Source organism: Micropterus dolomieu, linkage group LG14, assembly GCF_021292245.1.
Source record: "Micropterus dolomieu isolate WLL.071019.BEF.003 ecotype Adirondacks linkage group LG14, ASM2129224v1, whole genome shotgun sequence".
NCBI lineage: Eukaryota > Metazoa > Chordata > Actinopteri > Centrarchiformes > Centrarchidae > Micropterus > Micropterus dolomieu.
The window spans coordinates 21,649,609-21,662,046 of record NC_060163.1 but is presented as its reverse complement, the minus strand read 5'-3'; the positions used below and the strand labels follow the sequence as shown (position 1 = coordinate 21,662,046).

The 12,438-nt window shown below is 41.6% G+C and overlaps 1 protein-coding gene across 1 annotated transcript in view; it reads right to left on the bottom strand.

Moving 5' to 3' along the window:
• Positions 1 to 24: 24 nt before the first annotated feature.
• Positions 25 to 12,438, bottom strand: part of sema4gb (sema domain, immunoglobulin domain (Ig), transmembrane domain (TM) and short cytoplasmic domain, (semaphorin) 4Gb) — a 30,122-nt gene continuing 17,708 nt past the window's right edge. The window contains exons 8-14 of the mRNA XM_046068703.1: positions 10,820 to 10,995; positions 8,233 to 8,371; positions 7,915 to 8,137; positions 7,616 to 7,731; positions 7,209 to 7,363; positions 5,274 to 5,335; positions 25 to 4,690 (exon numbers count right to left, since the gene is read on the bottom strand). Of these exons, the coding sequence (XP_045924659.1) occupies positions 3,726 to 4,690; positions 5,274 to 5,335; positions 7,209 to 7,363; positions 7,616 to 7,731; positions 7,915 to 8,137; positions 8,233 to 8,371; positions 10,820 to 10,995 (1,836 nt within the window). The 3' untranslated portion in view covers positions 25 to 3,725. The remainder of the gene's footprint in view (positions 4,691 to 5,273; positions 5,336 to 7,208; positions 7,364 to 7,615; positions 7,732 to 7,914; positions 8,138 to 8,232; positions 8,372 to 10,819; positions 10,996 to 12,438) is intronic.

The following is a 12,438-nucleotide window of genomic DNA, read 5'->3' as shown; positions in this document are numbered from 1 at the left end:
ATCAAAAAATCATACAGAACCAACTTGATGGAAAGTGTCACACTTTACAAAGGCATATACTACATGACTTTTAACAAAGTAGTTAAAAATAACAGTGCAAACAGCACTTTACAGCAGTTTCTTTGGCCAACACCCAGAGAAATAATCTACATCTACATAAAATATACTGCATGTTGCATATTGACACAGCAGGATGTGACTAATGTTATTGAATCTGCAAAAACAATTGCTTCAATGTGGGTGTGTGTGTACAGAAACAACATGAGTGTAAAACTGGTAGCCAATATGTCAGCTATTTTTATCTAAAGTCCATAGTACAATACAGTCCAGAGCCAGTGTCATTGTAAACAGGTTGTCCTTAAGTGAGAATGAAGCAGCAGCAATGGTCTGAGATTCAGATGAAGCTTTCAACATGTTAAGGATTGTCCACAACTTTTATATAATACATGGTTAAGTACAGTAACATGTTGAACTCAGTAGATACTGCAATCATTTTACAAAGTTTAAACTTGTAATAAAATGTAACACAACAAGAACATTTCTTTACAACTTTGATTTCAATAAAATTAAATCCCATGAATCAATTGTCATGGATCAGAAAACCATTACTCTCTCTGAATTAACAGTCCTCATTAATCTTTCTGAGCACTTTTAGTACATACAGTATTTAAGCTGTCTGATTCTTATGGGAAATGTGTGCAATGAAAACTATCTCACAAATCATATTATCAGATAAAAATGTTAGAACAGCATTTACAATACCTCTAATGTTAAACTAATGCAGAATATTCAGTGGTTTCACAAACACAAACTCTAGGGCTCTTTGAAAACTGGTTCTAATGGATTAGGGGCCATGATCGCCATTTGTAAATTCAGCAGGGTCCTTGAGAGACAGAGAGAAAGAGAAAGAGAGAGAGAGAGAGAGAGAGAGAGAGAGAGAGAGAGAGAGAGAGTAATAGATGATACTGTCATGCAGAGGTGATGAGATGGAAAAACAAGAAGCAGCAGAGAGGGAGAGGGGGGGGAATGAAGATGAGAATGAAAACAAGTGCTAAAGGGCTAAAAAGGCTGACAAGAAAAAAAGTAGAAAACATGCAAGTGCAAAGTAGTGTCTGCCAACATGTCACAGTTGTTTCGTCCTCTGTTCTCTGAATGGTTAGACAGGATACACACGTCAGGTCGAATGTCCAGGCAACAATTTTCCATGTGAGCAACAGAGAAACGGTAAAGTTTGGGAAACACAGAAGTTCACTCTTGCCTAAATTCAATTTATATTTCCCACAAGTGCACTCCGCTGTACACACAAAAAGTGTCAAAATCTGTTGTGCGGAGACTGAAAAAAGAGCCCCAGGAAAAGCACTTTGACTGAATCACATTGAGGCTTTAAGTCAGAAAGAATTTCTTCCATCCAGACCAGGACATTTATTAGTCTGCATAGAGTTCATTTTCTGGATTATTTCTCAATCATAAAAGGGTCAGAATAAAGTGGCTTACAAGGCAGACAAGCATACCTATAAGTGCAAAATAGCTCCTGCCTCTTTGCATCATCATCTGCTTCCTGCATGGCTAACCAGGACACTCAGGTCAAATGTTTTCTGTCTGCTTCCACCTGCAGAGACGACAGCTCTCTAGGCAAACAGACATGCAGCCCCCGTCCTCTCTTCGTGGAGGTGAGCCAAGTACTGCTGTTACTGTCAGCGATGCTCTGACAAATGCACGCTGCGAGTCACCACAGCGGGCTGCTGCTGAGCCACTGCCACAAGAGCTGATTCAACATTTTGCTGGAAAGACAGATCTTTATTTACCGCTGGCCCGTGACACGTTTACAAACCACTCAGAGATTCATTTCTGTCACATCCCTCTTAAGTTATACATGTGCTATTTAATCATAGTGCTGTTCACCTTGCTAAGGAAATACTGTCTGCCCCGCAGCTCTTGTTGTTTTGGCATTGCTCTGATGTCAGGTCAGCACGGAGGATGCCTTTGTGGGTTGCATGTGTGAAGGTCCTCTCTACTCTGATTTAGCAACGAGCTGCATTTTCACAGCAGAGGACCAACAATTGTCCAACAATGTAATTCACACTAGGTGAAAAACATTTTGTCTCTTTATAACATCGTTTTTAAGAATCCAGTGTTTTCATCAGTCTTTAAAATAGTTGGCATGAAACTATAATGTTGATGCCTGACCATCCAAAAACAGGGCTTCAGTCTGACAAAGACAATATAATGTGCTTACCTGTTTAAATATAAAACAGCTAATAAGCATTTTCTTTACGGTATCTCAACCGTTTGTTTTCAGTGTTTGTTGTGGTTTCCTCTCATCCACCTGAGCCCTGAAGCCAGTCTGTGGTCTTCAGTTAATTCAATCAGTCTGACCACAAACTAACTGACTCCTTTACTGGTCTTTAATAAGACTACTCAAGCTGCCTTTCAAACAACTGTATCTCTTTTCTCACACAGATACTAAAAACAGAAAGACACCAGGAAAAAGAAATCCAAACTGTTTCACAGTTTGCTACAGGTGTTTCCATTGGCACTGCCACAACGCATTGCTACTAACAGCTGTAGCATTGATGTAATTATTGCCATCTACATGAGAACAGAGGGAAATGAGGAGAGTGGTTTGAATAAATTTAACTGTTATGATTTGTTTTTACCACCTGAGCTCTCATACATTGTAACAGAACTGGCTTCTTACTGTAAGGCCATACTCCACGTAAAATGTTTTATATCAAACAGACACCTCTATGGGCTTGAAAGGTGGACGTAAAATTATCATGGACATATTTATTATTATTTTAATTAAAATATTTGGTGGGGTTTAGGGTGTTGGTCAACAATACCATCAATATGAAGACATCACCTTGGGCTGGGAAATTGTGATGCACATTCTTCAGTATTTTCTGACTTTTTAAAATTCATTTTTAATGAATTGAAAAAAAAAATCACTGTCAGATTAATTGATTGTAAAAACAATCGTTAGTTGGATCATTATCATGGGTTTCAATTTGGACAGGTCTTCACTGTTAAAAAAATGAAACTCCCCTTGTAGCATAATCTTCTTCTCTGCTTGTATGTCCTGCCGGTGGGATGCTTGCATTTGCTTGTTTAAAAACATCCTCATGTCAAACTTGCAAAACGTAGGGCCCGGCTGCAGGCATGTTTGGTGGAAGGCAGGCCAATAACTTAAATACTGTAACACGCCATGTAACAATGCACAACAGACAGCTTTTGGGTGGAGTATCACTAATATTGTTGTTATAATATAAGGCTAATATTTCATGGCACTAAAAACTTCCTGAACATTTCCACAGTCTCAAAAATATGTGATCACTTTCTGGCCGGATTTCTTTTACCCATGTCCATTTTGCACCTTTGTCTTTTTGTATCATCTGACGACCATCTTTCACAAGTCTCCAGAGTGTATACACCGAGGTAGCATCATTAAGCTCCCTACTCGTGGTAATTTGCAGTCTATGGCCAATTTTTTCACAGCTTCACTTTTTGAACAACAGTCTCTGGTTTGTATGTTGAAGTGAAATCATGGGCCACTTGTCATGGGAGACACAGGAGGCTGCACATTTCAGATCAGGTTAGGACACGGCCTGCAGGTACTCTGACACTGGATTAATAACAGCAGATACAACAGTCAGTTCTCCCCACAACTACGGGTCGCCGTTGGGGTAAAAATAAATAACTGTGGGACAAAGACTGAGAAGGGTGTCCTAGATGGAACTCTCATCTGGCTGCATCAGGTCCAGCTGTGTGTGTTTCCTCTTCTCCAGGATCCTGTTGAGCTCCTCTGTGAAAGAGTGGTAGAGCGGCGACATGCCCTCGGGGTCGGCCTGCCTCAGCAGCACGTAGCTGTTCCCGTTCATCTTCCTCAGCACGCTGGGTAGAGTGGCTGACAGCCCATTAGCGTAGTCCATGTTGGGCAGCGGAGGTGGCATAGGAAGAGGAGGGGCTGGAGGAGGCGTTTTGCTTGGAGAGCCCTCACCTGGAACTATCTGGAGGAAGCCATCACCTATGTCCCCGAAGGTTGGCACCGAGATGGACCGACGACCCTGGCGGCCATTGCAGTGGCTGGAGATGGTTTTAAGTTCAAAATGGGAGCTCCTCTTTCTCTGAGATTCGCCCAGGACCTGCAGCCCCTGCTGGGAGAACTTTCGATTATGAGGGGCCCGTCTGGTGCAAAAGCTCACATAAAGCAGCACCACAGTCAACACCAAGCAAAGCCCTCCGAGAACCGCCACCAAGGAAATGTACACGGCCTCCATGTGTCTGTAGGTCTGGAACTCAGGTCCTGGAGGCTGCGGGGCCGGAGGTGATGGCAGAGGCTGCTCAGTGGGGTTGCTGGTAGAGAAAACAGTCAGGCTGGAAACTGTAGTGGGATTAGTTGTTGCTGTGGGCTCCACAGGGAAGTACGAGTCTGTGTGCACCTTGACCGTGTAAAGATAAACCAGGACTGAGACAGAGTTCTCGACAGCAAAGCAGCGGTAAGACCCGCTCTGTTGGGCACGAGCTCCGATTATGAGGAGGCCATCTGTGCCGATGCGGTAGCCTGAATTGAGGCCGTACCCCTGGAGTTCTTTGCCATTTAGTGTCCAGCGCGGAGCTGCCAGGTTGGAGCGCAGTTCGCACTGGAGTAGCACATCGTCACCTGACATCACAGAACGCCTCCGATGCACCACTGAGCAACAGAAAGAGAGGAGAACAGACATGAGATGCAGCTTAAAACAGACAAAGCAAGAGCAAGAAAAGGTAGAGAGAGCGAGGTAAAGGGGTGGTGAAGGTGAGAGAGAGAGCATGACAAAAATTCAGCAGGACAGAGAGATGCATATAGAACGAGATGTCAGGTCATCAGAGTTACGTTTTCAAAGTGTAGGTGAGCAACCTGTGCGGCTCAACCTTTCAGCATCACTTTCCATCACATTTCATAAGCCTCTTTAAATGTGGCGAGCCCTGCAATGCAGCCAGCACGACCGCTTGACCTACAGCAAGAGAGGGACTGATTAAAATGTGCACGGTGGGACCTGGGGGATGAGTAAGGAGCGTACACCTATGAAATCCCTTAATAGCTGCTAAATGCTTGAGTTTTCAGGCAGAGCAAAGAAGAGTGTGTGTTTTCACTTCATAATCTGTGTGTGCGGGGAATGGATGGGAGGTAAAATAAAGTACTAAACTTTACGCATTACGTAATGGATGTACAGTACGTGCATGTGCTTGTGTGTGTGTGTGTGTGTGTGTGCGTGTGCATGCATTGTAACACGTACCATTTCCTGAATTCTCCTTACAACCCCTGATCCCTCTCAAGATATCCTGGGTTAGGTTTGACCTGAAATAGTAGTAATAGTTTGAAAATTAGTATTTAACCTTTATTAGATTAAAAATAATATTTTTCAAGTGAGTAATGGCAGCAATAAGAATGAGTTACAGATAAACAACGGAGACAGAAAACAGAAAACACAGCTTCACCCTCTAGCTCCCTCTCTGTATTCCAACAACCTTGGTGAAGAAAACACACTAGACAGCAGGCTTTTCACTCTCTTGTGTTATTTTGTGTAAGATCTCCCATTAACATTCAATTATTTTTGCTGCTTTCCCCGACTGTGCTGCTGCCCTCAGACAAATCCACATGAGACGCTAATGTGTCTGCTTCCATAATGGAGATTAAGATGTCTTCTACTCACTCATGCACAGTGAGTGAAGAGAGGCAAAACAGTCTCTAGTGCGTGAGCCAAAGTAATGTGTATGTATTTGAGTATGTGTGTTTGGGTTTGGAATAAATATGCACTTGTTAATGAAGTTTTTCCTCTGGTTTTAATTTATATTGAGCAATCTAATATCTCAGTAAGCAGTGGGGGAAAGTACAGTACTGTAAGTAAGTACCAATTTGAGGTACTTTCATTCTATGCAATTTTATACTTCTAATCCGCTATATCTCAGAGGGAAATATTGTACTTTTTACTCCACTACACTAATTAAGAGCTAAGGTTATTAGTTAAAAAAACATTTGATAAATGATGCATTGTTGTAGATGAAACTACTCAACAGAATAAAATATTTAAAATTAGCTCCATCTCGACCAAATACAATATATTTGTCACCAGATGTGAGTGTTTACTATTATATTTAACTATTTTAAATATAACTCATCCTGTGGGCATCATTAAGTGGAGGCTGGTGAATAAACAGACTATAAAATAGTAAAACAGAGTTGTATAAATATAAAATATATAGAATTGTTGACAAATACTGTAAACTTTAAACTGTCCTTACAGCTGCTTACAACAACATTACAACCATTTATGACAGCTTTGTATATTGCGCATAAATGCTAAACATGGAGACTTATATGTGGAAAATATCCTCTTTTCTGTTTTAGATGCGAGTTTGATTCAAAGTTTGTTTTGAAATCCAAATGTTTTTTTGGCTAATCATTCTGAATAAGCTCCTGCTGTGCTGAACAGAGCTGATGGAAAAAAAAAAATCCAGGTCGACTACATTGTCTTAGACCTGCTTTCATTGAAATTCTGTTAGAAGGGAAAATAAGCTGTATAAATAATGAATTAGACTCCGGTAATGCTGCTGGGCCCAGAAGAAAGAAATAAACATCAACCAAAAAAGGTCATGTAATGCAAAAATGTACACCGTGTCATAAATATTAATTTCTGCTTGTAGGTTCATTACTCATTTCAAGAAGGTCTAACAATAATGATGTATTACAATATCATGGCATGATTTTCTCTTAACAGTTCACCACATTATTTGACTAATATATTAATAACGTGGAGGGCATGACATTTAATTATTCTTGGCAACATTTGAGTCTAATGTAAGTATATTTAACCTAAAAAATGCCATTTTTTTTAATTTACAGAGCCAGAGTTTTCAGCCTGTCAGTTGTTGTCATGCAACAGGAGATAGAATATATAGAGGGAAATGAGTTTAAGGAGTAAATGAAGATACACCAACAAGCAGAAGAAAGAGGTGGAACTGCAGAGGGGTTTAGGGAAAAATAGACTCAGGGTCTACGAAGAAGCCATGCAAATGTATCTGTCTCAGCAAGAATCTGGTTCTTTTTCTACCAAATCTCTGTTTTACCCAGTTTTCCACTACTTTTTATAAAACACTGTGAGTCAATCGCTGTGTTTGCCTCCTCACTGGGAAAGTGCATTTGTTGGTGTAACAAGTATGTGTTTCCTCACCTGTGTGCATGTGAAGATATGTCCACACACACATTCCCGTCCCAGCCACAGAACGGATCTCTGGCAAACACGCAGTCATAACAGGAAGTGTACCTCTGACAGGATGACATCGGTACCTGCACGACTCCAGAGTGGGACCCAACATAGATACTCCTCTGTAAAACAAAAGAAAAAGTATTTATCTGTTTCTACTGTTCACACATTAGTAACCTTTTTCCTTTTGACTTTTGTAAACACTTAGGGACTGAAATATTCTTAAAAGATATTCTAATTTACAGATTCATAAATAAAAAAAGAAGTATGTTTACACTCTAATTCTATGTAGGAAATTAATTAGCCTGCATGTTTTCTTTTGCATCACTTTAGCATAAATAGGCTATGTTAACTCTACATACATGAATACATACCAGAGCAGAGGATATGACCATGCTCTCTATGGGCTGAGGTTTGTAAAACAACTGCAGCTCTTCTATGATGTGCATTTCTCCATCGATGTCTACAGCTCTGTGTAGCCATCCGTCATCTGTAAGAAAAGATACAATCTTGTCAAACAAGACACTTGGATAACCTTGAGAGGCAATACAGAATATGAAATCCTGTCTATTTTTCTTTAAAGTACCCTGTCTGTTGGCACTAAGCCCCAAGCCCATGCATTACCAATGAGTCTTTTCACTGGATTTGTTGACTGTTCAGCTGTAAAACTCACCAGTTCCCAAAAACAGAATAGTATAAATGTTTCCATCCAACGCCGGCTCTTTGTGCACGACTATCTTGACATAGTTGACACTCCTTTTGAACATGAGAGGGCGCACCCCTATTGGGTGCACCTGGCTGGCCATCAGTGGGTGCCTTCTGGCGAAAGTGAGGACATTGTCTGGGAGGTCTCGTGATGAGTTGATGCCCTGGGACCTGTGCAGATCTGTTATACACTGGAAAGATGAGGGACAGAATTATCACAGAGGAAAGATTGGGACATTAAATACTAATGATGGTAGAAAGAGAGACTTTAATAGAAGAAACTTACAGATCCAGGTCTTGGCTCTGGAACTTTCCCTGTGAACTCTCTCCACTTTGAGTCCTGCACTTCCATGTATGGCCCCTCGAAAGCCTTCTGCACGTCTGAGAAGGCGTACTGACAGATAGCAGATGCTTTGATATTCTTCCTGAAAGACAATCCGCCGCCCCCACCCCAAAGACACATCCAGAGGACAAACTCAGGATTAATGATTCAAAGTTGGATAAACATGGAGAAGTTATTATCTGGGGAGCAACTGCCACCCAGATCAAATTTCAAATACATCATAATAGATACATCATAGACTATTAACTGCCAATGACAGGCAAAAAGATAACTAGGCTGCTGGGAGCTCTTATCCATTCTCTGAAAAACATTGGTGTTAAGGTGGTGAAGGTTTTTTTTTATGCTCATTTCCCTCATGGATCTTATCAATTTGTCCAGTATGGACATGTGGGAGTGGTGCCACAGACAGGTGTAATTTTCCCTCTTTATCTTTGGTAGCTACTCCCATAATCGACTCCAGAAGGAAATATTTGTTTTGCAGATTTTTCAACACCACACTCACAGTACTGAAATATCCACTCCCTGTGAGTCATATATAATGTGCCCCCATTTGTGGTTTTGGTGCAGCACCTGTGAAAGAAAAGGTATGTGACAGGAACATGTACAGTATGAGTTGGGAACCAGGTGACGATAAATCTTAAGCCCTAAAGGTGAGATTAGTAATGGGGGGAAAATGTCTGCGTCACATTCTTAAATCCATTGTGTGCCCACCTCAGCCTTTAAAAGCATTCAAGTGAGAAAAATGAGACTGAAGTGAAACCAGAATCTGTCTTTAAAACTGGTGAGCCGTATAGCTCAGGGGCTTACTCATTCTTGCACGCTTGAGTCTAACACATAGTGACGACTACTACTCGCAGGTGTGTGTTTTTTAAAAAAAAACAACATGTAGAAAGACAAGACAGAAAGAACAGTTTCTGCAGCGAATGAGAAGACAGTAGGTTAAGATCGAATATCAGCAAAAGGAAGTGTAGCAGTCTGTAGAGAGAAATAGTGTTACTGTCCCGTTGCAATGATATCCTCTCCATCAGAATCTAAACACCCATGGGACAGTTTTATGCAGCATGACTCTGCACATCAGCATAAACACACACTCACTGCCAGATATTCCACTGGCAGCCATCGTCCTCTGACACTGTCAAATCAGCTCTGCAGCTTAGCTGGTTCTGTTTCTATAACTCACTTAGGGTGTGACCTATTGTTTTTTCTCGTTGTCAATTAATACACTGAACAAAATTATAAACGTAACACTTTTTGCCCCCATTCATCATGAGCTGAACTCAAAGATCTAAGACTTTCTCTATGTACACAAAAGACCTGTTTCTCTCAAATATTGTTCACCAATTTATCTGTGTTAGTGAGCACTTCTCCTTTGCCAAGATAATCCATCCACCTCACAGGTGTGGCATATCAAGATGATGATCAGACAGCATGACTATTGCACAGGTGTGCCTTAGGCTGGCCACAATAAAAGGCCACTCGAAAATGTGCAGTTTCACTGTATTGGGAGGTTGGGGGGTGGGGTCCAGAAACCAGTCAGTGTCTGTTGTGACCACCATTTGCCTCATGCAGTGCAACACATCTCCTTCGCATAGAGTTGATCAGATTGTTGATTGTGGCCTGTGGAATGTTGGTCCAGTCCTCTTCAATGGCTATGCGAAGTTGCAGTCAGGTCGAGACCCCGATGAGGACGACGAGCATGCAGATGAGCTTCCCTGAGACAGTTCATGACAGTTTGTGCAGAAATTCTTTGGTTATGCAAACCGATTGTTGCAGCAGCTGTCCGGGTGGCTGGTGTCAGATGATCTTGGAGGTGAAGATGCTGGATGTGGAGGTCATAGGCTGGTGTGGTTACACGTGGTCTGCGGTTGTGAGGCCGGCTGGATGTACTGCCAAATTCTCTGAAACACCTTTGGAGACGGCTTATGGTAGAGACATGAACTTTCAATTCACGGCAACAGTTCTGGTGGACATTCCTGCAGTCAGCATGCCAATTGCACACTCCCTCAACTTGCGACATCTGTGGCATTGTGCTGTGTGATGGAACTGCACATTTTCGAGTGGCCTTTTATTGTGGCCAGCCTAAGGCACACCTGTGCAATACCCATGCTGTCTGATCAGCATCTTAATATGGCACACCTGTGAGGTGGATGGATTATCTCGGCAAAGGAGAAGTGCTTACTAACACAGATTTTGACAGATTTGTGAACAATAATTGAGAGAAATAGGCCTTTTGTGTACATAAAGAAAGTCTAACATCTTTGAGTTCAGCTCATGATGAATGGGGGCAAAAACTAAAGTGTTTATAATTTTGTTCAGTGTATGCTTCTGTTGCTACTCTCAAGTCTTGCATGCAAACACTGAGCTGCCAGTGAGGTGTTCAGACCCATTTTACTTTATTCCAAATTCTAGATACCACATTTTCCCGGCTTTGAGGAAATGATGCACACTGTAGGTGATGTTTTCCAACCTTAAAGCTATAAAAAGGGAAAAAAGCAGCATAATAAAAGCAGAATTTGATGTTGTCGCTTACCATTCCAGACCAAAGATGCCATAGAATATGCTGCTTTGAGCATCTCGACCCTGCAGGACAAACACACTGCGCAAGATATTGAGGTGTAGCTCATATTCAGGGACTGAACACACCATTCTGGCCTTGAGGAAGGAGGTCCACTTTCTCTGCAGGGTCCTCTGGCCACCCCAGTCAGTCTGCACACAGAAGGGACAACGAATGAACGGACGATTGTATGAATTCATTTGAGCTGATACATTCTGGCATATGCACTTTCAAATTACATAAATCCATCCACTGATATACTCATATACACATCATTGGCCACTAATCTGTTTCTATTGTAGTAACAGTGACACAAAGCTATAAAACCAATGCATGCATCTACAAAAAGATAGGAATCAAATCATAAAATACACATAACTATACAGGGGAGGGGAGGAGGAAGTGAGGAGATATAGTTGCTCCGAGAGCCTACTTTAGCACATTTGCTCTAATTGCATTTTGGTAGCATTGGGAGGAGGCGAGGCTGCAAGAAATCTCTCCCTTAAAGAGTAATTTAGCACACCTCATTTAGAAGAGAGCAAAAAGAGATGGAGTCTACTTTTCTCTTTGTTTGTTGGAAATTATAGTGCTTCATCTTTCTTCATTTATGTCTTTCGCAGATATCTGTCGTTCATCAAAATGCTCTGCCTGCCTCGGCCTCCCACACAAAAAGGAAAAGTAGCTTAAATCGACATATCACAGAAGAGCCTGCATTAGGAACACTTCCATCAATAATACCAGCTCAATTTTTGGTATTAGTGAAAGACCAAGAGAGGAGAAGGACCACAGACAAATGGGTTTCGGGTCTTAGGGTTTTTTTTTTTTTTTTTACAGAACAAAACCTCTAGAGAGTTGGTGTTGGCAGAGAGGTTAGCAAAACAGCGTCATAATATGGACGCCACTGAGAAAATAACAAACATTTCTTATAGAGATGGACATTATTGGGGGAAAGAGCTAAAGGGATCCACTGATTACAATCTATATCAAAGCAACGTCCGGGTCATCAGGCTGTCATTTCCAAGAAAAGAGTCAAGAATCCAAGCACAGCACCATAAAGATTTGCCTGTGGGGAAATTAACTCAGCCAGGCATGAAGTAAATTTCTGAGGATATAGCAGAGAAAAAGACAAATTTTACAACCTTTCTCTCTTTGCTGGAGATAAATGGAGCTCCAAAATGGCCAATATTAAATAATGGCATTGATTTCTGCTCTTGTTTTCCTGAAAAGACCTTGTTTCCATGTTATTTACACCCTTCTCTGTGAAAATAGGTCATGATTGCAGAGGAAGTAGATGCAGCTCAAAAATGGCAAGTCTTCAGTGGTTTCAGGCCAGAGGCTACTGCCAGGGCCTTTGCTATCTGTAGATCTGCCTCCAACCAGTGTGGTGTCTGGTTGCCACGGGGCTGAGCTGGGGACCAGCTCGACATCTGCATATGCTGCTGTGGCCTAGTTCAGACTGAGTTATTACACTCTAGACTGCTCTGACAACTCCACAGCGCAGATGAAGAGAGAGGAGGTGAGGAGTCCAGACCTTATTTCCAGAAATTACTTATTTTGAATGCAGAGAAAATCATGAGGAGATGAATTGTTTGAGT